The 27,896-nt window shown below is 45.6% G+C and overlaps 1 protein-coding gene and 1 long non-coding RNA gene across 5 annotated transcripts in view; one reads left to right on the top strand and one right to left on the bottom strand.

Annotated features, from left to right (window-relative positions):
- The window catches only part of septin6 (septin 6), a 66,190-nt gene extending 40,137 nt beyond the window's left edge, over nucleotides 1-26,053 (bottom strand). For all 4 annotated transcript variants that reach the window (XM_033030228.1, XM_033030226.1, XM_033030229.1 and 1 more), the window contains exons 1-2: nucleotides 25,922-26,053; nucleotides 12,412-12,526 (exon numbers count right to left, since the gene is read on the bottom strand). In XM_033030228.1, the coding sequence (XP_032886119.1) occupies nucleotides 12,412-12,526; nucleotides 25,922-26,038 (232 nt within the window). In that variant the 5' untranslated portion in view covers nucleotides 26,039-26,053. The remainder of the gene's footprint in view (nucleotides 1-12,411; nucleotides 12,527-25,921) is intronic.
- Nucleotides 7,569-16,208, top strand: LOC116978930. The gene is made up of 3 exons (XR_004413599.1): nucleotides 7,569-7,740; nucleotides 13,218-13,224; nucleotides 16,199-16,208. It is a non-coding gene; the product is annotated as an uncharacterized LOC116978930 (long non-coding RNA).
- Nucleotides 26,054-27,896: the final 1,843 nt, after the last annotated feature.

Below are 27,896 nucleotides of genomic sequence, written 5' to 3'. Positions count from 1 at the left end.
CAATTTTTTTTTTATACCATCCTTAGAGGATGAAATCCGACCAATTCAACAATTAAAATTCACTTTAATTTGCACCATTTTTACTGTTTAAAAAAAAGACAGCAAATTTACACTTTCTTTCCGGTCACACCATTGCCCCAATCCACCGGCAAATCAGGCCCAGGTGGATAAACAGTGGAAACCCAGCAGTGGAAACCTAGCATTCTGTGCCTGTTAGATGTACTAGAGCTGGGTTCAAGGCTGTAGTCCATCTGCATTTAATGGCAATCCCCTACAAGAGGCTTAAACCAGTTGAAGGCACGGAGGCTGATGTTGAATAACAGCAGGATAGGGAAAGGTTGCCATAAACCAGTGGAAGATATTTAGTTTATTGTCACGTGTACAGAGGTACAGTGAAAAGCATTTGTTGCTCTTCAGTGTGCTATCCAGTCAGCGGAAAGACTATACATGAGTACAACCAAGCTGCCCACAGTGTACACAAAGTGAATAACATTTAGTGCAAGATAAAGTCCAGAAAATTCCAATTAAAGGTGGTCCAGGGGTTTTCAATGAGGTAGATGGTAGCTGAGGACCACTCTAGTTGGCAATAGGATGGTTCCGTTGTCTGATAACTGCTGGGAAGAACAATTTATTTTACTGAACACTGCCCGGTCCATCATAGGTACTGATCTCACCACCATTGAAGGGATCTGTAGGAGGCGCTGTCTCAAAAAGGCAGCCAGCGTCATCAGAGAACCAAACTGTCCTGCCCACACTCTCATTTTACTCTTGCCATCAGGAAGATGGCAGGGAGTCTGAAAACTAAATGTCCAGGTTCAGGAGCAGCTACGACACAATCATCATCAGGTTACTGAACATTACAAACTTCAACTAAACTCAGACCTAAGGCCTGGGTTGCACTAGGGACTTTATGCTTTGTTTTTGCACGATATTGATTTTTTTATTTTTTTTTAAACAAAACTTTTGTTATTTATTATATTATCTATTAAGTACGGCATTTACAAACCCATTGTGCTGCTTCTGGAAGAAAGAATTTCATTTTTCGGTTTCGGGATATGAGAATAAAACACTCGCGTCTTCAGCTGTTTGGAGCTTGGGAGTAGTCAGAGGCTGAAGGAAAGGCATTAACGGGTCACCCAGTCAAAAGATGACAGTGTTCGACAAGTTAGAGGCTGGATCGAGAACCACCAAAAAAATTGGTTGGAGCCTGAAGACCACCCTTGATCGGAGTTTGCTGGCTTTACCTTGCACTAAAGGTTATGCCCTGTATATGTATCTGTACACTGAAAATGGCTCGATTGTAATCAAGTACTGTCTTTCTGCTGACTGGATAACACGCAACAGAGGCTTTTCACTGTACCTCGGTACATGTGGCAATAAACTAAACCGATAAACTAAACTGAAGTGCTTGGGCCTTGTCCTCCTTCAACAAGCGTGGGGACTGATCCAAGGAGCTGACAAGGAGGCAAGGACATTAGAGGAGAGATCGAAGGAGACAACAGCTTGGTAAAAGCCACTCCAATCACCATGGTGACCGAGCCAGCCATTGGAAAGAACCCAACAGTGCAAATATACAAAACATTCCCAGGAAGCAAATAAACAAATTACCTTGAAAACTAGTTCCTAAATACACTCAAAAACAAAGCTGGCTAATAGGGTTATAGGTGTTTAGAATACCCGGATGTATTGGCAGTAGAATCACATTTTACAAGTGGCAAATCAAAGTGCAATTTCTTGGTTTCCTGAACGTTGATCGTTTGGGCTGACGTCATGTCACGCTGTCTGAACCGTGTCACGAGTGCACTAGATTAAAACTTCACCCAGCTGCCAAAGCAGTGGAAACCCCCCCACAGCTGGAATAAGATCCAACTTGCTGCCTCCCAGAGTCTCAACTCATTCCCACCAACGCCTTTAAAGTTAAAACAAAGTGGAACCTGATACCGGCTTATCATGGCATCCGCAGGTCATTTACAGTGACATAATTAAAGTTTCAAAAGCAGACTTGAGTGAACAAACCTGAGGCTTTATAAGGCACTGATCAGACCACATGTGGAGCATTGTGAGCAGTTTGGGCCCCATATTTGAGGAAGGATATGCTGGTGTTGGAGAGGGCCCAGAGGCTGGCTTATGAGGATGATCCTGGAGATGATCATTTGACGTATGAGGAGCGTTTGATGGCACAGGAGCTGTACTCGCTGGAGTTTAGAAGGATGAGAGGGGGGGGGGGGGGGGGGGCTCATTGAAACTTACCAAATAGTGAAAGGCCTGGAAAGAGTGGATGCGGAGGGGAGTCTAGGACCAGAGGGCATGGCCTCAGAATAAAAAGAATACGAAGTTTTTTTGGATCTTTCGCATGTACCTGCCTTCATCAGTCGAGACAATAATTGAAGGAGATGGGAGGCATTTCTAGTCCAAGGCTGGTGAATCTGTGGAATTCATTGCCACAGATTATTGGGAGAAGGCAGGAGAATGGGGTTGAGAGGGAAAGATAGATCACCCACGATTGAATGGCGGCATAGGCTCGATGGCCTAATTCTGCTGCAATTACATGAACATTTGAACAAACAGGCCCGTGCTGCCAACCTTCCCTGCAAAACATTCCCAGAAGCACTGCTATAGATCGACTTTTCAGTTCCACATTTGGATTGGCAAAAGATTCTAAAAGAGAGTTAAATTTACATGAAATCTCTTACACTGTTGGGACTTCCCAAAGTAGACAGCAACTACTGATGTTCCAGTGACACAATATGGGGCCCTCTCAGCATTCAGCCCCACACCTCCAGTATACAAAATAATGAAAGGAATAGATCTGGGTAGATGCAGTCTCTTGCCCAGAGTAGGGGAATCGAGGACCAGAGGACATAGGTTCAAGGTGAAGGGGAAAAGATTTAATAGGAATCAGAGGGGTAACATTTCCACACAAAGGGTGGTGGGTGTATGGAACAAGCTGCCAGAGGTAGTTGAGGCTGGGACTATCCCATCGTTTAAGAAACAGTTGGACAGGTGCATGGATAGGACAGTTTGAGGGTTATGGACCAAGCGCAGGCAAGTGGGACGAGGGTAGCTTGGACATTATTGGCTGGTGTGGGCGAGTTGGGCAAAAGGGCCCATTTCCACACTGTATCAATCGATGCCTCTATGTACGGTGACTATACTCAACCATACACCTTTTACTGACATTTTCTCTTCCATCCTATACATCTTTAAATTCTCATTCATAATTGGGCGGCACTGTGAAGTAGCAGTAGAGTTGCTGCCTTAACGCGCCAGAGACCCAGGTTCGATCCTGACTATGGGTGCGTGTTAGTAATTTTTCCCCGTGACCAGCGTGAGTGTCCTCTGAGATCTTCGGTTTCCTTCCACGCTCCAACGATGTACAGGTTTGTAGGTTAATTGGCTTGGTATAAATGTAAAATTGTCCAGAGTGTGTGTAGGGTAGTGTTAATGTGTGGGGATAATTGGTTGGTGCGGACTCCATGGGTCGGAGGGCCTGGTTCAACGCTGTATCTCTCAACTAAACTTCCATGGATTTGACTATTCTTTCCACATTACTGGTGCCCCTATATCCAAAATGTTCTTGGTTTATTCTGATAAACCTCATTAAATGCTTTATAAACATCCAGGGAACTATTCCATTTGTATCCCAGTGTGTCGTTTTGTACATCTGCACCAGTGCATTTTCCCCAATTCCCGGTTTTGTCTTCGTAACATGCCTCTCCGCTAAAATGCATCCATCACCTCTGCACATTCTACAAACCTGCATTATACACTTCTGCTGTTCAAACATGGTCCTCAGACAATCCCTTGTCAGGCTATTTCCAATATTGGACACCCAACAAACATTCCCCAGTCTCTCCAACTAATCACTTCCAACTCCCCAGATCACATATTAACCAATAACTCCAATTTTCCACATACAATCCTACCACACAATGCTTTATTCATTATCGTGTTTAATTTAATTAATTATCTATGCAAGAGCTCAACCATCTAAAAACTAAATACGATTCACTTAACAAATTTCATAGACGATTAAGTTGCCAATTTCTCTTTCATCCCATACAAGTTTAAATTCTCATTAATATTTCCATGGATTTGACAATTCCTGATTGATGAATCCGTTCAGTTCTTCAAGGGGTGGCACAGTGGTGCAGAGGTAGAGTTGCTGCCTTATAGCACCAGAGACCCGGGTTTAATCCCGACTACGGGTGTTGTCTGTACAGAGTTTGTACGTTCTCTCTGTGACCGTGTCGGTTTTCTCCAGGTGCTCCGAATCTTCCCCCTCCCCCCCGCACTCCAAAGATGTGCAGGTTAAGTAAAGTAAGTAAGTAAGTTTATTGGCCAAGTAGTCACATACAAGGAAATTGCCTTGGTGCTCCGCCCACAAGTAACAACATGATAGTGACAGTTACGAATGACTCAGAGAACACTAAACATAATAATAAAACATTGATGATAAACACCATTGATCAAGCATGCGAACCAACAAAATACCAGGTCAAAGGTTGGTAGGTTAATTGGCTTCTGTAAATTGTCCCCAGTGTGTAGGACAGAACTAGCGTGAACAGGCGATCGTTGGTCAGCGCGCTTGTGGTGGGCCGTAGGGCCAGTTTCCACACTATCTCTAAACTACGCAGAGTCATGGCAAACACCACTTTACTGACTGTAACAAAGTTGCACGAGATTAGAACATTCATGGCTTGAGCCTCACTCGCCCCACCCAACACCCCAGCATGTTTTTTGGAAGGATTTCTCAGTTAGTTCAGACTTTTTCTAAAACACCTCCTCTGGCACTTCTCCATTGTCACTTCAATCACCAGCACATATACTAGTTTCCATCCACAACCAACATCCTCTAGCTCACTAGTCTCTGTACAATAGTTTTGATTTTATGAAAACTCATTACCCTTTTTGCATTATATAATTATTTCCTCAAAAAAGCATTTCCTTTTAACAGATCTTTCACTTCATTAAAGCAGTCACGATTCATTTCACATAAGGTCTCGTTTACCATTCCGTCTCATTTAAGCTCTGACCCTTATTTTCTCAACACAACTCCTGCACTGTAGACCTTTTGTCATCTGTTTTTGGGGCTTTCACATTTGATTCATTCCACCGTCTTCTTTTCATTTACTTCGAGTCAATTCCCCTCGTTCAAAGTCTGCCTCCGTCCACTACCAGTTTGTTTTCATGATGAATCTCCATCTACTGCAGTTGATCACACACACCCACACTGGTTATTTGTCCACATTCACCCATCCCCCACTCCAAAACTCAAGCAGGCAAAGTACCTGTGCAGGTACACAAAAATGCTGGAGAAACTCAGCGGGTGCAGCAGCATCTAAGGAGCGAAGGAAATAGGCAACGTTTCGGGCCGAAACCCTTCGAAGGGTTTCGGCCCGAAACGTTGCCTATTTCCTTCGCTCCATAGATGCTGCTGCTGCACCCGCTGAGTTTCTCCAGCATTTTGTGTACCTTCGATTTTCCAGCATCTGCAGTTCCTTCTTAAACAAAGTATCTGTGCACCTAGGACTAGAAACAAGACAATTAACAAGCTACCCAAGCACACTAGTCATTCTGTTCAACACCTGCCGTCAGCATATCCAAACTTCAGTGGCTATTTCACATTACATCTTTTTTGAGTTTAGTTTATTGCCACATGTACCAAGTTACAGCAAAAAATTTTTGTTGCGTGCTAACCGGTCAGCGGAAATACAATACCTGATTACAATCGACCCATCCACAGTGGACAGATACATGATAAATGGAATAATGTTTAGTGCAAGATAAAGTCCACTAGAGTCTGACCACAGATGGTTCGAGGGTCTCCAGTGAGGTAGACAGCAGTTCAGGACAGCTCTCCGGTTGTTGCCAGGATGGTTCAGTTGCCTGATAACAGCAGGGAGGCCCATTTGAAATCTTTTGACTAAGATGTAATGCAAGTTTAGAATTCTGGCATTGCACGCTTTCAAATGGCAAGAGAAAGAGAACCAAATGATTCAAGTGACCAACTGCATGAATTTCTATATTCTCTGCATATCCAAAAGCAAAAAATATTAGTTTTAAGGTTTTGCACAAAACATTCATGACTGTTATGGATAACCCCAATGCTTTTCAGTTGAAGCTGTTCCCTGCAACATTCATCCGTTCTTGAGAACAGAATTCTGCCTTCTGAGTAGCAACACGTGCAAGGTCAGTAGAGAGGCAGTGGAAACATCTTAAATTGCCAGCGAGTTTAACACCCGAAACTACTCAAAATAATACTTAACTCAAGAGAGCTGGTGAAGTACAGAGTGCTTTGCCCTGAATCTTCAGATACAGCAAGTAATAATAATAATAATAATAATGCATTTTATTTGCTGGTGCCTTTCTGGACACCCAAGGACATAACATCACAATACATTTATCAATATTAAAATCAAGTTGTTTAAAAACAAAAAACAAAAAATACACAAAACATTTTAAGTCATTAAAATCAGGGTGAACATGGTGGAAGTTATGTCGGGTATGCTAATCTAAACAGGTGTGTTTTGAGTTGTGATTTGAATTGATCGATAGTGTCCAGGTGACGGATGGGAGGTGGGAGAGTGTTCCAGAGACGTGGGGCAGAGCAGCTGAAGGCTCTGGCACCCATGGTGCTGAGTCTAAATGTGGGGACAGTTAAAATTGCAGCTGAGGAGGAAAGAAGTGACCGGGAAGGAGTGTATGGTAGCAGCAGGTCAGAGAGGTATTGGGGAGCAAGGTGGTGTAGGGCTTTGAAGGTCAGCAGTAAAATCTTGTAGTTAATCCGGTGGTGCACAGGGAGCCAGTGGAGCTGAGTGAGGATGGGTGTGATGTGGTCTGATGATCTGGTGTGGGTGATGATCCGGGCTGCAGAGTTCTGAATGCATTGGAGGCGATGAAGAAGTTTATTGGAGGTGCAAGTGAGGCGGGCGTTGCAGTAATCGATGCGGGATGTGACCAGAGCGTGGATGAGGACTTTTGTATTGTCTTTGGAGAGGGAGGGGCGGAGTCTGGAGATGTTGCGGAGATGAAAGTATGCAGAGCGTGTGATATTGCTGATGTGGGGGCCAAAGGAAAGTGTACTGTCCAGAATGACGCCGAGACTTTTGACATGGGAGGAGGTGGGTATGGGTGAGCCATCAACTGAAATGGTGAACGGGTGGGTTTTGGAGAGTATGGACTTTGAGCCAATTAGCATGATTTCTGTTTTATTTCCATTGAGTTTTAGAAGGTTGAGTGACATCCAGTTACTGATAGCTTGAAGACAGGTGGTGAGGGCAGTTGGGGGAAGGGAGGTGTTTGGTTTTGTGGAGAGGTAAAGTTGTGTATCATCGGCGTAGCAGTGAAAATTGATTCCAAAATGACGGAGAATATTGCCAAGAGGCTGAATATAGATGATAAAAAGCAGTGGCCCCAGCACCGATCCCTGAGGAACACCATGGGTGACTGTGGCAGTTGTGGATGTGACTTTATTTCCCTGGATGAACTGTTTTCTGTCGTGTAGATAGGACCTGAACCAAAGTAGTGCATTGTTGTTGATGCCGGTGGCAGATAAACGTTCCAGAAGAATTGGGTGGGAGATGGTGTCAAAGGCTGCTGTGAGGTCGAGGAGGATCAGAATGGATAAGTGTCAGCTGCGAGAAGGAGATCATTTGTAATTTTTACCAAGGCTGTTTCAGTGCTGTGATTGTGGCAAAAACCAGACTGAAATGGTTCATAGAGGTTATTGTTTTGAAGGTGGACTTGAAGATATGTCGCTACTGTCCTTTCCAAAAGTTTAGTGATGTATGGGAGGTTGGAGATGGGGCGGTAGTTAATTGGATTGTTTGGATCAGAACCTGTTTTTTTTAGAATCGGGGTGACAGAAGCTGTTTTGAGAGATGTAATCCACAAAAGGCTTCATGCATCTACGAAAGCTGAGCTTGGAGAAAGAACCCTTCCATTGACCCACACAATAGACCTTGCAAAGCACTTTGGGCCAATTATGAAATGCAGTTGCTATACTGTAGGAAAATGAAGTGACTATTTTACAAACTACAGATTGGAAACATTGCTTACAGAGGAATTCAGGTTCACAGTCATAGGAGCAGAATTAAGCCATTCTGTCCATCGAGTCTACTGCCATTTAATCATGGCTGATCTACCTTTCCCTCGCAACCCCATTCTCCCGTCTTCTGCCCTTACAATGATGCTCTTTGCTAATTAACCTCTCTTTACAGCATTCAGCACAGACAAATCAGTTCAAAATCTCACCAAGAGAACGTACTGAATCTTCCAGTGTTCCATTTATAGTCGCAGAGCAAAGATACAGAGCCATCGGCCCAACTCGCCTGTGTCCACCAATCTAAGCTAGTCCCATGTGTTTTTCACCCACATCCCTCTGAACTGTTCCTATCCATGTACCTGGCCAAATGTCTTGAATGTTGTTACCCTACCTGCCCTCAACTACTTCCTCTGGCAGCTCATTTCGTATACCCACCACACTGTGTGTGTGTGGACAAAGCTCCCATTAAATCTTTCCTCCCACATCAAGCCCATGTCCTCTGGTTCTGGATTTCCCCACCCAATCCATTTCCTTCATGATTTTATACACGTCCAAGATCACCATTCAGCCTCCCGTGCATAAAGGAGCAAACTCCTAGCCCGCCCTACCTCTCCCTATAGTTCGGGTATTCGAGTCCTGGCAACATCCTCACAAGTCTTCCCCGTGCTCTTTTCAGCTTAATAGCAACATTCCTATAAACTACAAACTGTCTTGGTTGCACCAAGGTGTCTGGGTTTTTGATTTGTAGTGGACCAATTGTTTTCCTTTTTTATTTATTGATTTGTTAAATTATGTTACCTATGGAGTACGATGTTTACAGACCTGTCATGCTGCCCCAAGTATTTTATTGTTCCGTTTTTGATACCTTTAGTTTAGAGATACAGTGCAGAAACGGGCCCTTTGGCCCACCGAGTCGGCGCCAACCAGTGATCACCCCGTACACTAGCATTATCCTACACAATTTACAGAAGCCACTTAACTACAACCTGTACACCTTCGGTGTTTGGGAGGAAACCACAGCACCAGAGGAAAACCCACATGGTCGGGGAGAACGTACAAACTTTGTACTAGACAGCACCCGTTATCAGGATAGATTCCTGGTCTCTGATGCTGTAAGGCGGGAACTCTACTGCTGCGCCACTGTGCCGCCTATTAATATGACAATTAAACACTTTTGACTCTCAATGTAAAGGAGGCCTCATTATGAACATTGAGTTCAGTCCACTAGATTACACATGCAAGTTCCATGTAATAAATACATCCATAGTACAGGGCCGGTCCCACGAGCATGCGACCTGCATGCGGCAAGTACGACCAAACAGGAAGCGGGTGCCGCGCGGAGGTTGAGTGATCCCCGTACAGGGCCGGTCCCACCAGCATGCGACTGCATGCGGCGAGCGCAACCAAACCAGAAGCGGGGGCCGCGCGGAGGTTGAGTGAGTGACGTGAAGTTCGAGCGAAGTCCGCGGGAAGTTAGCGCGTGACGTACGGCGTCAAGACGCTGCTTCCGGCGTCGAGACGCTGCAAATACCCGCCGAGGCGGTACGTACGGCTTCGAGGCGGCAGCGGGCCGGCAGGCCATTGCCGTGCGGAATTTTTGAACACGGTCAGTTTTTCGGAGTCCCGCGCGATGTCGGGACCAGCTCCGCACAACTTCATACAGCTCCGGCGATCGAAGTGGGACCGGCCGCGCAAGGCCGTACGGCTCAAGCGGCCACGTTAGGTCAAGCTTGCCGCATGGAGTCACGTGCTGGTGGGACAGGCCCTTTACATTGTCTGACGGGCTGGATTTTGCTGAAGCCAAGTGCTTGCTTGAGCATAGTTATACATTCCAGAACAAATAAATTGGACCTTGTCCTCTCCATTTCATGGCTCCTCCACGTCAGTCTACACACAGAATTAAACCACACAACAAACAACACAATCTTTTAACTTAAAATGAAAGCATTCCACAATGAATTGAACCACCTAATGTACTGGAGTCAATGGCAGCAGTCAGCCTAATTTAATCTACTGTTGAACAGCTATGCTGAAGAATAAATACAGATATCCAAAGTATAATTATTTGCAGAATAGATAGAATTTTAAAAGCCGATGTGAGCCCAAGGGGGAAGGCACTGCAATTTAAATTACCTGCAAACGCAAGTGATTAATTAAGGTGGCAGAGAAATTAAAGCAGAGTCACAGGCTGGAGCTTGGATTTCAATCAGTGGAACTTGAGATTTCCATCACGATGAGCCTCAAGGCAAGTTTAATTTAGTCCCTTTACTTGGATGAACATCCAAGGCACACTTCACATTGTGACTTCCCGAGGATGTTCCCAGTAGTGGGAGAGTCTAGGACCACAGGTCTCAGCCTCAGAATAAAAGGACTTACCTTTTGAACAAAAATGAGGTGGAATATTCTTTAGTCAGAGGATAGTGAATCATTGCAACAGTTGGCCAAGCCATTTGGTATTTTTAAAGTAGAGATTGATAGGTTCTTGATTAGTAAGGGCGTTAACAGGTTACGAGGGAAAGGCAAGAGAATGGGGTTGAGAGAGGAAATAGATCAGCCATGATCAAATGGTGGTGCATACTCATTGGGCTGAACAGCCCAATTCTGCTCCCATGTCTTATGTACAAAAAAGGACAAGATGCTGGACTAACTCAACAGGTCAGGCAGCATCTTTGGAGAACATGGACAGGTGACGTTTCGGGTCAGGATCCTTCATATTTTCAATCATACACACACACACACACACACACACACTCTCAAGAGCACTTCATGAACGATGCAATGTGAACATGGAAGAACAGAAACCAAGAAGGGCCTTCATTCAAAAGGTCACCTATACATTCCCTCCAAAGATGCTGCCTGACCTGCCCAGTTGCTCCAATAATATGCTTGGTTAAGGATTCCAGCATCTGCTGTTTCTCGTGTCTCTATTCAGCCTATTATCGCCGATTGTGTGACTGCCCCCATCTTGCCTACTGCAGCAGCAGGGAAGGTGCCCTCCATTATACCCAACCCATGCAGGTGGCACAGTGGTAGAGTTGCTGCCTTACAGCACCCGAGACCCGGGTTCCATCCCGACTACGAGTGCTGTCTGTACGGAGTTTGTACATTCTCATCGTGACCGCGTGGGTTTTCTCCGAGATCTTCGGTTTCCTCCCACACTTGCAAAGATGTACAGGTCTGTAGGTTGATTGGTTCGGTACAAGTGTAAATTGTCCCTAGTGTGTGTAGGATAGTGTTAATGTGCAGGGATCGCTGGTAGACACTGACGCGGTGGGCCGAAGGGCCTGTTTCCACACTACCTCTGCCAAACTAAACTTTAGAAATAGTTTAGATATACAGTGCAGAAATGGGCCCTTCGGCACAGCAAGTCAGTGGCGACCAGCGATCCCTTAACACTAGCACTACCCTAAACACTAGGGACCATTTATATTTTACAGAAGCTGCTGCCTCATGGCCGCGAGGATTTTCATCGGGAGCTCCGGTTTCTTCACACACTCCATAGATGTACAGGTTTGTGGGTTGGTTGGCTTTGGTAAAGATTGTAAATTGTCCCTAATGTCTAGGATAGTGTCTAGGATACATGGATCACTGGTTGGCAAGGGAGTGCAATTGGCCAAGCTCTTAATTCACTCCTACCATCAGCAAGGTAGTTTAGGACTTTGAAAACCCAGACCACCAGGTTCTTTCCCAACAACCATCAGGCTCTTGAACACTGCACAACACTCATCTCAGTCATGAATTTATGGACTGCCTTGGTTGCAGTGAGGCAATGGTTTTTGTTTTGCACTAGTATTAAGATACATGTATTGAATGTTTTGTTTATCTGTGTTAATAGGCCTGTTATACTGTTGCAAGTAAGAATGTAATTTTTCCATCGTCAGTACACATGACAATAAAACACTCAATCTGTTTAGTTTAGAGATACAGCACGTAAACAGGCCCTTCGGCCCACCAAGTCCCCGCCGACCAGCGACCCCTGTACATTAGCACTATCCTACACACACACACACACACTGGGGACAATTTACAATTTTACTAAGCCAATTAGCTTACAAATCTGCAAGTCTTTGGAATGCGGGAGGAAACCGGAGAAAAACCACACAGGTCACGGGAAGAATGTACAAACGCCGTACAGGCGGCACCCGTACAGGATCAAATCTTTGGCACAGTAAGGCAGCAACTCTTCCGCTGTGCCACCGTGCCACCTTCAAAGTGGCTGAGAAGTTGCTAGGAGTCGCATGCAGGGAAACCCTGCGCCGTACATTATGTGCTGCTGTATCTTTAACCTTAACAAATGCACAGTTCATTAAGACAGGATACTGGGAGTTGGTCAGTTGTTGGAACGCTGCCAATTGATTACTCACCCACACACAAGATGTTGAAGCAGAATCCCTGACACACTGACTTGTTGACCAACTGGTCTGGCATACTGTCAAAGCCAACGTGCGCAGACAGCAACAGGTTCCGGGCACCTTCGGTCTGCAACACAGGAGAAACAAGTTAGTGAGACAAAGGTCCCTGTGAGGTGTACTAACCCAAAATATGCCATCATCCACAAGATGAAGATTATTCCTGATCTTTACCAATATAATATTTCAAAAAGTATAAGTGAAGGCCCATCATCGACAATAATAGCGACAATAATTTATTAATTCTGTCCATACATAACTATAAATTAACACTTGATTTGCAGTTACTAGCTCCAACTGGGCACCTTTGAAGGGAAGCAGCCAATCACAAAGTACGGCTAGCATCACAGTCCACCATGCAGCCGATGATTAACATATTATGACATCTTCTCTCCAATGTGCAAGCACAGAATTTAAAAAAATAAAAACATTTAATACAAATTTTAAAGGCGAATTGCATTATTTACTGTAATATCCCTCCAAGATGTCGTGTGCAGCCAATACATGGCGACTAGCAGTAAAATTAATACAGAATTCCTTAAAAGGAACAGTAACATTTATATTAAGAGAATTCACCATTTTCCAGAATTAATACCATTATATTCAATAACTAGCATTGACCCTGGTGGTAAAATCTGACATTACTGCACTGCGTTGGTCTTCCAGCTAACAGGATACCTTTAATAAGATGGCCTATTGAATGACAAATCCTATTACAATCTGTTCACCAGATTCCCTTGGAATGTGTTAAAAGAACTTAGTTTAGAAGTTGTTTGAAGCAAGCGCAAGTGGTTGTTATGGTTACGGCAATTACTCAGCAGCTTGGGTCAGTTTGGATTCTGAGCCGTTGCAACAATGGCAAAAAAAACAGAATCAATTCATTACGTCATAATTGTGCTGGAACTGGCCTTTAGAGTGATACTTTTGGAGATTAAAGTAGATGAATTTAAAACACAACAGTCAAGCGTTTGTTCAGCAAAAAAAAGCACTGATAATAGTCTCTTCCGGGTATGATGTACTACTGTGGCATTGCAACATGCATCAGCATTCTCTGACAGCACTAATGCCTCAACGCATTTCCCAGACGCAACAATGCACCTTGTGTTATTCCCAATGGACAAGTCAGTTTTTCACGACACATTGTCTGAACGTTAGGTCTCATTTTCACCCCATGTTCATGTATTTATCCTTGCTTGGTGGGTTACTCTATAATGAAGTGTTCAGTGACAGAAACCCATACCAAGATCAACTCGCCTCCCCCACTCCCATTCATCCTTTGCTGAAACATTCCCCCTCCAGTCATCTCAGATAGAAATCGACCAACCAGTCTCCTCCCAATTACTCCCCACAAAAGAAACTCCTCAAACTGAACACTTCCTTTCGCGTACCAGAACGACACAAAGTGCCGGAGTAACTCAGCGGGTCAGGCAGCATCTCTAGTTTATAGATACAATGTGGAAACAGGCCCTTCGGCCCACAGAGTCAATGCTGACCGGCAATCAACCGTACTCTACATATTAGGGGCAACTTACAGAACCCAATTAACCAACAAACCTACACACATGGATTGTGGGAGAAAACTCCATGCAGTCACGGGGAGAACGTACAAACTCCGTACGGACAGCACCCATAGTCAGGATCGAACTGATGGATGGGATGGGTTGCTCAACTGAATGGAGCAGTCAATATGAAGCCACATATTTCTCTCTCCTCGATAGAACACCAAGTGGCAAGTTCCTAGCTCATCTCAAGTACCAGAAAATGTGACACCACCCAACTACCACCATTCAGCATGGGATAGATAGAGAGAGATGAACAAGCAGTTTAATGTCTTCAGTGTGGGGGGGGGAAAGGACATCAAGAACAACTTTATTCTTTAACTCTTAAAGAAAGGCTCTTTAACATTCAGGCCCCCACTGCCTTCTGAGGCAGACAATTCCACAGATTCACAACTCTCTGGGTGAAAAAGTATTTACTCGTCTCTTATCAATGTTATACCCCTTATTCTTGAACTGTGGCCCCTGGTTCTAGCAAGCCACATAGGAGTGATGCTGATGAAATGTTGAGATTAAATTGAAACAAACGACCCCGTATCTCCACTATAATGTCAACTGAGTCAAGAGGACAGCAAGAAATAGAATGTCAGGAGTACAACGGTTCCGTGTATTGGGACCGCAATAACCAGGTTCTACAAATCAAAATTAATCAGACATTAGCCTGGCAAAGACGGCCACAAGTACAACTTCCCTCTGGTGTAAGAGAGACAGAGAGAGAGTTAACCCCATTTGGTTCAGACAGGCACATATAGAATCTGAAACAAGAACTAATAATTGTGGCAGCACCGAGGTTGAGGGTCAATGAGGAATCTTCATGAGCCAGGCTTCAGGCTAGTGATGGAAACAGCCATCAACCATTACTGCCCACCAGACAGTTTCATGTGCAAGCTATCGCAAGTATTGAAAGGCAAGGGCTTGCAGAGGGGTTTGTGGAGAAAGAACAGACTGGAGAAACAGTTTGTGGTTTCCTGTTTCCTCTCTTCAGCTCGCATTAAACAATTTGCAAGTTGGAGATAGCAAATTGCCACACAAAACCCAGAGGTGCCAAAGGATCCACTGAGTGAAGAGTCTGCAAATTACATTTTGATTCAGCAGATATTGATCAATGGGGAATGTGGGTAGAGAAAGGGCAGATGGAATTTAACTTAGACAAGTCTGACTGACTGAAAGATACAACATGGAAACAGACCCTTCAGTACTCACTAAAAATCAATCACCTGTTCACCCCGACTCAGTCTAAAGAGTCCCGACCCATCTATCTATTTTCTTCCGAGATGCTGCCTGACCCACTGAGTTACTGCATTTTGTGTCTCTGTTCACACTAGTATAGAAGCAGATAACATCGAACTAGTCCTTTCTCATCCACTCCTTACACACTATGGGCATTTTACCCAACAAAAGTGCACGTCTTCACGATGAGCGAGGAAAGCAGAGCACCCGGAGGAAACCTACGCAGTCACGGAGAGAACAAGCAATCACCGCACGGACAGCAGGGTCAGGATCGAACCCAGGTCGCTCGCGCTGAGAGGCTGTGGCTCGTCCACCCAAACCACTGTGCTGCCCAAATGCAATGCATTTTGGAAAGATAAACCAGGGTAGCTTATACACAGAGCACTGGAGAGTAGAAGCAAGGAAGTGCAGATAGTGGTTTACAAGAGACACTCTTGGAGTATCTCAGTGGGAGCCCTGGAGAGCGCAGTTGAACAGAGATACCTCAGGGTACAAGTACATACATCCTTAGAACTGCCACCACAGATGGTGAAAGAGGCGCGTGGCTCACTTGCCTTCATCAGCAGAGGCCTCAACCGAAGACACCAGCCAATTTCCGTTCACTAATACTCCTGCACCTAGCAGAGCTGGTCCCTATCCTCAACAACTTCTCCTTCGACTCCTCCCACTTCCTCCAAATCCAAGGTGTAGCTATGGGCACTCACATGGGTCCTAGCTATGCCTGCCTCTTTGTCGGGTACGTCGAACAATCACTGTTCCAGTACACTGGCCCTATCCCCGAACTCTACCTCCACTACATTGACGAATGCATCGGTGCTACCTCCTGCACCCATGCAGAACTCACTGACTTCATCAACTTCACCACCAATTACCAACCCGCACTCAAATTCACTTGGACCATCTCCAACATCTCTAGATCCTACCATTTCTAGATCTCACCGTCTCCATCACAGGAGACAGACAATTGACCGACATCTACTACAAACCTATCGACTCCCATAGCTATCTAGACTACACTTCTTCCCACCCTGCTTCCTGTAAAGACTCTATCCCCTACTCCCATTTCCTCCTTCTACGCCACATCTGCGCCCAGGATGAGGTGTTCGATACCAGGGCACAGGAATTCTCATTCTTTAGGAAAACTGGGGTTCCCCTCTTCGATTATAGATGCTCACATTAGGGTCTCCTCGATATTGTGGATGATCAGCCATGATCCCATTGAATGGCGATGCTGGCTTGAAGGGCCGAATGGCCTACTCCTAAACCTATCGTCCATTGTATCCCGCAGCTCTGCTCTTGCTCCCCCCCCCCATTCATAACAGAGTGCCCTTGTCCTCACCTTCCACCCCATCAGCCGTCGCATACAGCATATAATCCTCCAACATTTTTGCAACCTCCAACGGGACCCCACTACTGGCCACATCTTCCCATCTCCACCCCTTTCTGCTTTCCGCAGAGACCATTCCCTCTGCAGCTCCCTGGTCAACTTGTCTCTTCCCACCCAAACCACCCCCTCCCCAGGTACTTTCCCCAGCAACTGCAGGAGATGCAACACCTGTCCCTTTACCTCCCCACCCCCCCTCTCGACTCCATGGACCCAGTCTTTTCAAGTGAGTCAGAGGTCCCCTTGCACCTCCTCCAACCTCATCTTCTGTAGCCACTGAGTAAGAATAAGAGGGGTCTCGACCCGAAACGTCACTCATTCCTCTTTCCAAAGATGATGCCTGTCCCGCTGAGTTACTCCAGCATTGTGTCTGCCGTTGAGCACAAGAGTTGGGACATCACGTTACAGTTGTACATGCACTGGTTAGATTACACTTGGCAGATTGTGTGCAATTTTGATCACCGTACTACAAGTAGCATGTGATTAAGCCGGAGAGGGGGAAGAAGAGAGTCACAATGACATTGCCCGACCTGGAGAGCTTGGAAAAACTGGGACTGCTTCTCCAAGAGGGAAAAAGACCAAGGAATGACCTGGGAGATTCAGAAAATAATTGGGGTCTTGGTTAGGGTAATGGGGGCTTTTTATTCCCAGCGTAGGGGTTGTTTAGATCGAGGGACATAGATTTGAGATGAGAGGCAATAGATTTAAAGGGAATACGAGTGAACAGTTATTTCCACACAGAGGGCAGTGGGTTTATGGAATGAGCTGACAGGGGAAGTAATAGAGGCAAGACATTTGTGAATGGGAAAGGTAGAGGGATTTGGGTCAGACGTGGACAAATTGGACCAGCTTCCATGAGCATCTTGCTCAGAATGGATGAGTTAAGCCAAAGGGCCCATTTCAGTGCTGTACAACTAAGCCTATTCGTTGAAGGTGGACACAAAGACTATACATTCAATGCTTCCCACCACCACCACCAGGATTTTCCATCAGAATTGCCCTGGAATTTACAAGCCAGTCATTTGGTGGGTCTGGAGTCACATACAAGCCAAGACAAGGAAGGATGGCAAACCTCTTTTCCTGGAAGATATTAGCAAAGCAGACAGGTTTTTAAAACAATGTAGGAGGGAACTGCAGATGCTGGTTCATACTGAAGATATATTGCTGGAGTAACTCAGCGGGTCAGGCAGCATCTCTGGAGAAAAGGAACAGGTGACAATTCGGATCGGAACCCTTCTTCACACTGAAAGTAGAAGGGTGGGAAATGGAGGTAGGAAAAGGCCAGAACAAATCAGGTAACTAAGGAAGGGTGGAGCCCATAATGGCCCATTGTTGGCTGGGGAAGAGATGGTGGGATACAGGGATGTGAACAGTGGAACGACGAGGATGGGAGAGGGGGGTGTGGGGGAAAGGCGGGAATGCAGGGGTCACTTGAGATTAGAGAAATCAACATTCATACTGCTTCCTTGAAATTAGTGGTTGCTAATTAATCGAGTTGCTTCAGGCCTATCATTACTTGAATTTAAATTCCCCCGTTGCCATGGTGGGATTCGAAATCACATCTCTGAATAAATGATTAGTCCCACTGGATACAAGACTAGTAATTTAACCACAATAGCATCTCACCATTCCACAGCTTGGTCACAATTTAGTCAGCAGTTCAGCTGCCTACAAATCCCCCCCAATTGCTATTACTCAGATCACACTGTTGGAAATGGCTCAAATAAGCACATTGAAACAAACCTCGTTAGAGTCTAATTGCCAGTGGAGATTCTGTAAATTAGTATCTGCTTGTGCATTCAGTCTTACTCAACTTAGACTTAGCAGATAAGAAGTTAACACTTCTATATTAATAAAATGCTGGGTTGCATGTTGCTAGATTATATGGTTATATTACGAATTGCATTCAAAGTAATTGTGTAGCAGTGTCCAAAAGCAATGCTTTGAGATGCATCACCAGTACATCTGTCGGAACAGGGGTAGCATGGTGGTGCAGTGGTGGAGTTGCTGCCTTAGTGCCAGAGGCTCGAGTTCGAACCCAACTACGGGTGCTGTCTGTGCGGAGGTTGCATGTTCTCCCTGTGACCGCGTGGGTTTTCCTCGGGTGCTCCAGTTTCCTCCCACACTCAAAATACCTACTGGTTTGTATGTTTATTGGCATCGGTAAAGACTGTAAATTGTTTCTAGTGTAGGACAGTGCTAGTGTATGGTTATAAAACCTGATTGATTGATTGTATATGGTTAGACGCTGGTCGACGCGGACTCGATGGGCCGAAGGGCCTTCTCTCTCGCTGTATCTCTAAACTGAACAGCCCTGGAGCTGGAGAGCTCTGCTGGGGTGGAAGATTGCAACCTTCACGTGGTCCGCCCTGTTTCGACTAATCCAATCAACTCGACGTGCACAAACGGAAGATCAAATAGAACAAGTTGTCAACAACTTTAGGCTGTGCACGCCACACGAAAGAAGAAGAAGGAGAGCTCTGTTGCTAAACATGCCCTCTATTTCAGGAAGTGCTCCAAACAATGGCCTCAGCAAATCGGAGCCACTCACTTGAACTGCAGTTCATTCAAGGTCAGCTGCGGGAAGCTCCCCCGGGGACACAAAGTTGGCCGGGCGAGGAGAGGGACGACAGTTCACTGAACGATCCAGATGAAGGCGACGGCTGGAGGCCCTGAAGCAGCCTGGGGCTCGCCTGGATCGGGCACCGCTGCACAAGACCGAGCGCGCAGACCATTTGGGTCATGGCACCAAATCCAGCGACTCGGGAAGGAATGTCACTGTTTGCACTGTGCTTGTAACACAACGTTGCTTGTAACAATTTCTAGCTTTGAACTGTGAAGTCTGGGAAATGCTGCATGCATTCCCAGACCCCCATATTCTTTCAATTTATGAAGACACTCTTCCACACCGACAAATTAGTCCATTGGAACTGTTTAAATTGCCTTCTGGTGAAGGAGGTCGACGTTAGAAAACATTTAATTTTCAATTCACGCACCATCAAATACAAATACCGTTAGGGCAGGGGAGCAAATGGAGATAGACTACATTTCCTGCAAATAAAACTGACTCTTTGGCTCCTAACACTACATCTCAATGAAACTTGATGCTAAATGAGAAATAAAGCCAAACTCACAAATTGTTTTGAGACATTGGGCGAGGAAAAAATGCGTCAAAAACCTACACCCATGCACGTTATATGTACCAGGTGCAGATCAGTAGACCACTTGCAAGCAAGACTGTTCCCTCAGTTCCACCACCTCTCAGCACATTCATGGGCATCTTTTGAGGAGGCAGTGGGAAGGAACAGTATTGACTGCGCTGAGAATGGAGGCATCATTAAACACTGCAAACAGCAAACTGGTGATTGAAACAGAACATGTATGAAGTTGTTTTTAATTAAATGTGGGAAAAGCTTTGAAAACAGGATACTTGGCTGCTGTTCAGCAAACCTCATTAGAGTAAGGTTCTACACTGTGGAGCTTAAACACAATAGATTTACCTCATTCCCGATTTTAAACAAAACTCTTGCGCTAACATTAACTTTGATATTTCCAAAACACCTTATCTATAAATTCCTGGCGTACTTTAACATTGTTAACAATGTGCGATTCAAATCCTTAACTGGATGAAAAATGAAGCAACTGCATTGGTCTCTAACAGGGATATTCGGTAAATAACATTAATGAACAGCCATTAAAACTGCACTTCAGGATATTCAGAAACTAGACTTTTTGTACAGTGTCTCTCCCCTCTCTGAGGTTTTGGCTGTGTGCACAGTTTGTAACAATGGGGAAAGATAACACATTTGGGGCAGCGCAGCAGTAGTGTTGCTGCCTTGCAGTGCCAGAGACCCGGGTTCCATCTGTACGGAATTAGTATGTTCTCCCCATAACTGCGTGGGTTTTCTCCGGTTGCTCCAGTTTCCTCCCACACTCCAAAGGTTTGTAGATTAATTAGCTTCAGCAAAACTGTAGCCAATGTGTGTGTGTAGGATAGCATTAGTGCGGGGGGGGGAATCACTGGTCGGTGCGGACTCGGTGGGCTGAAGGACCCGTTTCCACGCTATATCTCGAAACTACAAACTAGAGAGCCATCCACTGGCCATTCGAGTACATGGGTCAAAAAATAAAACAGGATTCCATCATTCCACACATGCATATTTCATCCTTCAACATGATCATGGCTCATCTGCTCCAGACCTCATCTCCCTTCTGTGTCAGGTCCGCTCCCCATAATCTTTAATTTCCTGATTTTTTTATTTAAAAAAAAATTTAATATAAAGACACTTCCCCTTTAAAGATCTGGCAAACCAAAACCAACCCTATTCTCACTCAACAGCCACCTGTACAGGAATCTCCTTTCCGTTTGGTCTATTTTGCTTTATTCCGTTATCCCACGAGTGAGTGGGGTGGTGGGGGTAAAAGGTTTGGCAGGCTGCATTAGTCATCATTTCCAATATTCTCCTTCACCCACACAAACCTTGGCATTTAGATGTTATTTATTCGATTAGAAACCACATTAAGGAGCAGCAAACTGCCCGACTGAAAATCCACAGAAGTGGACAAATCACAACACTGCGTAATATTTAAACAATTACAAAGACCGTCAGTAATTTAAGCTTGCCAGACAATTAACGCAGTGAGAGAGATCCTGCCAAGTGAGAAATGAACATTAGCTGTTGCACTAAAATCCTGCTCTTCCTGCCTTGCAACGTTAGGTCAAACAGCAAAAAAACATAAGGATTAAAGGTTAGAATGGAAAAAAATGGCAGCCCCGACATTAAAGATTAATACAACGTTAATTAAAACTCACAACCCAAGTGCAAATATGCAAGAACTTGTTGGAAGACTGCAACACATCCTTGGGAAAGACAATGCTGGAGTAACTCAGCGGTTCAGGCAGCATCTCTGAAGACAATAGATAAGCAACCTTTCTGCTCAAGATCCTTCTTCAGACTGATTGCAGTGGGGGAGGAGATAGAAATTGGAAGCGAGATAAACAGGACAAATCAGGACTGCCAACAGATGACCTTCAGCAAGGAGGTTCCCTGATAGGCCCATTATTGGCTACATTGATGCAAACTGTGGAACTGGTTAGCTTCTAGTGGGGGGGGAGGGGGAAGACAAAAAACAGGGAGGGTGGTAGGAGGTGGGGAGAAGATAGAGGGGAGGGAGAGGAAAGTCTTTGTACAAGCTCGGGGGCTTAACAGCTTAACAGTCAGTTTGCTTTCCCTGCTGCCACTAAGTGGATAAATCCTGGTAGTTTCATCTGAATACCGAGATTGGACTCTGGCTACAACATGCTTCATACCTCAGCAATATTGCCACTGGATTAACAACCTTCTCCAGAATGAAAAGAGACATTCAAAAGCAATCAGATACAAGAATTAGATTATTACTGGTGAAATGAGAAGTGCTCTTTTGAGACTTGGGCATTGGGACAGAAGAGATTGTTGTGGACATTTTCACATCGCTGTGTATGCCTCAGCTTGACACTAACAATGACCGACAGCATCTTCATCATCACTAATGCTCATGGTCTGTGTGGACAACGGCAGCTGTTAAACACTCACTGTTCCCCAGAGTCCAAGTCATTCACTGGGGCAATGCCTCTGGCCTCAACACCTCTCCCCACCTCCCTTCCATTTCTAATACTATGGTGAGGTGAAGCATTGTAACAGTTCAAGTATTGTAGAGTTTGTATGGTAAATTGTCTCTTAAAGGGACTGTCCAACTGTACGAGCAAATTCAAGAGCTCTCCCGAGTTTAAAAAAAAAATCAAACTCGTGGTAAGCACGTAGAATGTACGTAGCGGAGCTCGGAACGTCTCTTAGCGGCTCGTAACGTTAACGGCAGGTACTCGGGAAATGCGGTAAGCTCGTGAAGATTTTTCAACATGTTGAAAAATGTCCACGAGAGCCCCGAGTACCTACGAGCGGCTATTACCATAATTCTCCGAGTTCGAATCAGGGGAAACTCGGGAGAATTTTTGAATTAGCTCGTACAGTGGGACAGCCCCATTAGTTGCCCCAGCGTGTAGAGAGCGAATGTGAGAGAGGGATAGCATAGGACGGAGACTAATGGTCTGCATGGATTCAGTGGGCCGAATGGCCTATTTCTATGCTGTATCTTTTCAATCAATCCTACTTTATCTGTCCTTCACTCCCAAACATTCAGGGAGACAGAATCATCTTCACCATCATAACACACACCAACATAACACACCATCATAACTTGTGCATTGTAATCACACTCATTATTTGGTTGTGTGAGAAGGAACTGCAGATGCTAGTCTACACCAAGGATAGACAAAATGCAGGAGTAACTCAATGGTCAGGCAGTACCTCTGGAGAAAGGGAATAGGTATCATTTTGGGTCAAAACCTTTCATCAGACTCGTGATGAAGGGTCTCGACCCAAAACATCACCCATTCCTTCTCTCCAGAGATGTTGCCTGTCCCGCTGAGTTACTCCAGCATTTTATGTCTATCCTCATTATTTGGTTGGTTAGTCATTCATGAGATTTGGGGAACAGACCTCCAGCATTCATCGCTCAATCCATTAAACCCTGATCAGCTGTTTGCGAGGCTATTTCAGGTCGGCTAAGAGTACTATCGTTTTGGGTTTGAAGTCATACATGCCAAGACAGGCTGGCCTCTGTCTTTTTAAAAGATCATTAGCAAGCAAGATGTATATTCTGTGCGCACAAGGTGATCTTAATGACAATCTGTCACGTTTCACTGTCACCATTACTGCTTTATTCCAAATATTATATTTCCCCAGTTCTATACTGGGATTCAATCTCACAACCCTAGCTCAGCAGTCCAGCCTACGAAGTCCTGCATGCTACCAGATACAGTGCCGCCAAACTCTATCCTGGGATTCACTAGAGTACCATCACAAAGACTGTTGCAGTTCAATAAAGCCAACCAGCGTCCAATGGTTCCATGGTTCTTTTATTGTCACGTGTACCAAGGTACAGTGAAATACATTTTTTGCACGTAGATCAGTGAGATTATTGCCATACATAAAGACAATCCCTGATTAAGTACCCCAGTTTCAGTTTAGTTTATTGTCACATGTACCGAGGTTTTCTATTTGCGCAAAAAGGGTACGGGATAGCGCTACGATTTTTCGTCAGCTCACTCACTCACAAATTTTCATTCCAATCGTTGGTCTATTCCAAATGTTAGCGAGGTTTAAAAATCTTAAAAACCGCGCGTGCGCAGATCGATCTCCTCTCCTGCCAGTCAGCGCCACGTGGATTGGTCTCTTCCCCCCGTCACTCCCCGGCACGGTCCTCTCCTTCCTGCGCCATCGCGTCTTTACTGGAGTTGAGGGACGCTCTGGATGGCCAGCGGAGGTCTCCAACCGGACACAATTTTTGGGACCGGAAGCGGCCCAGCCCGGCGCGGAGTCGGAGATGTCGCCAAACAGAAAGCGGAGACTCTGATCCCAGCGGGGGAGAACGACCAGCGCCCGCTGCGAGTCCCCATTGCACCACCAGCTCCAGCCCATTCCCCTCTCCCCACAACCTCCCCCCTACCAATACACCCCCACCCACAACACCCCTCTCCACCCACAATACCCCCTCCCGCCCACATCCATACACCCCTCCCCCCACAAACCCCCCCTGCCACCACACCCCCACAACGCCCCCCCCCCCCCCCGCCCCTCTCACAATCCCCCCCTGCCTCCACACCCCATGTTCGCAGCCATCTATTATTTGTATTATATGCCAAGCACTGGAACAGGCCCTTTGGCCCACAAATGTTGGTGCCGAACATGATGCCGTGTTCTACTGATTGCCTCGTTAATTTAATTAGAACCAACTCAGAAAATAAAATGTCACCAGCGAAGAAAAGCATTCACTGGGCGGGCCTTCCTGTCTCACAGCAGAGCCACATGTACCACACACCAAAATGTGTGTCAGACATGCAGCAAGGCAAAACCGTCAACAGGAAGACCTGAAAACCAAAAACGACCAAGATTCAAACGCCAAAATTATCACAGGCACTTGAATCGGAAACCATGAATCAATTCAGAAACTGCTCTATGTTAAAGTAATCAGAATCCAATATCCCGCTTAAATAACTTGCGAAACACCCTCACAATCACCCCAGTTAATTTACTTGAAGCTCGGTTACAACCTCACTATGTTATTTTTCCCAAATAAGACTGCTAACAAAACCGGGACAGGCAGCATCTCTTCAGTGTTCAGTCAGTCTGAAGAAGGGTCTTGGCATGAAACGACACCCACTACTTCTCTCCAGAGATGCTGAGTTACTCCAGCATTTTGTGTCTACCTTCGGTGTAAGCCAGCATCTGCAGTTCCTTCCTTCACACTGCTAACAAAGGCCTTGAATGTCTTAAGATATCCACATATTGTCTCTACTTGCTTTCAACCTTCACCCGCTATTTTCCAAAGGTGCTCTGCCACAGATTTTATTGTACATGTAACACACTCTGTTGTCACCCTGAATCTGAGTGTGTGTGTGTGTGTGTGTGTGTGTGTGTGTGTGTGTGTGTGTGTGTGTGTGTGTGTGTGTGTGTGTGTGTGTGTGTGTGTGTGTGTGGGTGTGTGTGTGTCTCTCTCTCTCGGCGGGGTCAAACCCCAGTCATGTCGGTGCAATCATGAACGCAGGGGGAAAGAATGCTTCCGCTTTAACTCGAGGGATGAAGTGGTTTCAATGAATGGGAGGAGCAGGGCTGGGCTCTGCAGGAAACTGCCCGCTCCACAACCAGCTGTTCATTTCAATTACACAATCTCGGACAAATTAAAAAGGGAAATGCGCAGGTGGCCTGCTATAACGGTGCTTCCCCATCTACAGCAAGGTGCTGGAAATGGTCGGAAGGAGAGAAATCTCCCTCATGTCGGTACCGGGATGTTCCCTGTATCCGAAATACCCCCGAGTGAACGGATCCCAATTTCGGAAGCGGACCAGCGCGTTACAAGCCAGGGTGGATTTTCAAACACCAGATTTTTTTTCTCCTTTTCTCCATCCACCCGCTATTTCTCCCCTCGCTCTTATTTGCTTCAGCTAATTTAATTTCCATTCCGTGCCAGAAGCCGACGCCCAGCGCCTTGCATCCAGCCCACATCTTCCTCCGTGAACAATAGCTTAGCTGACCAGCAGCGGTAACAGCCCGGGGGCGAGGTACCTCCTGGTGCACAACAGAGCGGAGAATCACTCCTGCGCCGCCCGCTAACTCTCCCTATGGGTGCAAATAACTGCATGCATTTGCCAGTGGAGTAAAGGAGAGCGGATAACTGATGGTTGCATGCAAGCACTCACCGACTGCCGAGCCACCTCCGCCGCCGCCATGGTCGCTCCTTCACCGACTCCCTTCCGAATGCTGCCGCTGGATACATTCAGGGCGCTACCACCGCGCGACTGCGGGGGTGCCAGCATATCCAATCCTCCCAACGCCCTCTCTCAATCATCTCCTTCTCACGAATTATTCTTTATTAGTCTGCCCATTGTTAACAAATTATATTACCGTAACAACCTGCTTTTTTTGCCCCCACGCTGCAGTCTCCCCCTGCAACAACATCTTCAGCATGTGTGGGTGGCACCCCTTACTTTCATTGTGCTCGGGTCCCATCCAGCACACTCGAGCGGAAACCTGAAGTATCATATTTTCCGGCTATAATATTTTACACATTTAACTACACCGGTTCATAAACAACTGCTTCATAACCAACAGACTTGAATTTTCTACATTATTTAATTACAGCAAATTGTTTATCTCACGACACTTTTAAACTCGAAAAATAGAACTATACAAGTTAAAAATCAAACTCAAAGTATAAATATTCGCACATAAAATTGCTCCTCCAACATTAATTATCCTCGTCTTTAATTTTGGGGGGGGGAATTCAAACGCCATTCTTCAGCAGGTGCCGCTATCTGGGTAGACCTCCCACCATCATTTCAAAGATGTAACCTTTAGCTTCCTGCATGACGTAAATTCCACTTCGAAAAAATGTTGCACCTCCTACTGTAAGCAGCGCATACAACGACCCGTGTACTTGTTCATATCGTTTTTCCTTTATTAAAACGGAATTGGCAATACCGTTCTTAATTTCCACGTGGTACCATCAAAATAGACGCGGGGGCGCTAGGATGAACCATAACCATAGCGACTGTTAAAAGTGTAATTTTATTTTCTCATTAGCTGGTTATAAGTGCATGCTTTTCTGATTGTTTTAAATACAGCGGGGAGGCATCAACACATGCGGCAATACTATTCAAAAAAGCAATTGATACAACTGCCAACAGTTTGTGCCTTGTCACAGGTCATGGATATTAAATTTCTCGAGAGAATTGGTTGCAAGTGAATTTTCCAACCCAGATCACGAGTGAGTGAGACTGTAGATGCTGGAATCTTGGCCCAAAGGGTCCCGAGCCGAAGCATCGTCTGGCCAGTTTGAAGAAACATAGAAGAATAGAAAAATGGGTGCGGGAGTAGGCCATTCGGCCCTTCGAGCTAGCACCACCATTCAATATGATCATCTAAAATCAGTACCCCGTTCCTGCTTTTTCCCCATATCCCTTGATTCCTTTAGCCCTAAAAGCTAAATCTAATGACCCTGTCCCACTTAGGAAACCTGAACAGAAACCTCTGGAGACTTTGCGCCCCACCCAAGGTTTTCCTGCGGTTCCCGGAGGTTGCAGGTGGTTGCCGAAGGTTGCAGGTAGTGGCAGCAGGTAGGGAGACTGACAAAAACCTCCGGGAGCCTCCGGGAACCGCACGGAAACCTTGGGTGGGGCGCAAAGTCTCCAGAGGTATCCGTTCAGGTTTCCTAAGTGAGACAGGGGCATTTAAACTCTCTCTTGAAAAGAAGGGATCCCGACACGAAAAGTCGCCGATCCATGTTCTCCAGAGGTGCTGCCAGACCTGCTGAGCTGCTCCGGCGCTTTGTGTCTTTTCTACCCCGAACCGAAAGATCATCTTCCAATGGTCGATTCAGCGTGTTTCGCTGCACAGATGCTACCTGGCCTTCTATCTGGGATGAATCTAGAACCAGAGGTCATAGCCTCAGAATTACATGACGTTCCTCTAGGAAGGAGATGAGGAGGAATTTCTTTAGTCAGAGGCTGGTGAATCTGTGGAATTCATTGCCACAGAAGGCTGTGGAGGCCAAGTCAATGGATATTTTTAAGGCAGAAATAGATTCTTGATTAGTAAGGGTGTCAGGGGTTATGGGGAGAAGGCAGGAAAATGGGGTTGAGAGGGAAAGGTAGATCAGCCATGATTGAGTGGAGG

This window comes from Amblyraja radiata, chromosome 12, assembly GCF_010909765.2.
Source record: "Amblyraja radiata isolate CabotCenter1 chromosome 12, sAmbRad1.1.pri, whole genome shotgun sequence".
NCBI lineage: Eukaryota > Metazoa > Chordata > Chondrichthyes > Rajiformes > Rajidae > Amblyraja > Amblyraja radiata.
This window is presented reverse-complemented; position numbering and strand designations above follow the sequence as displayed.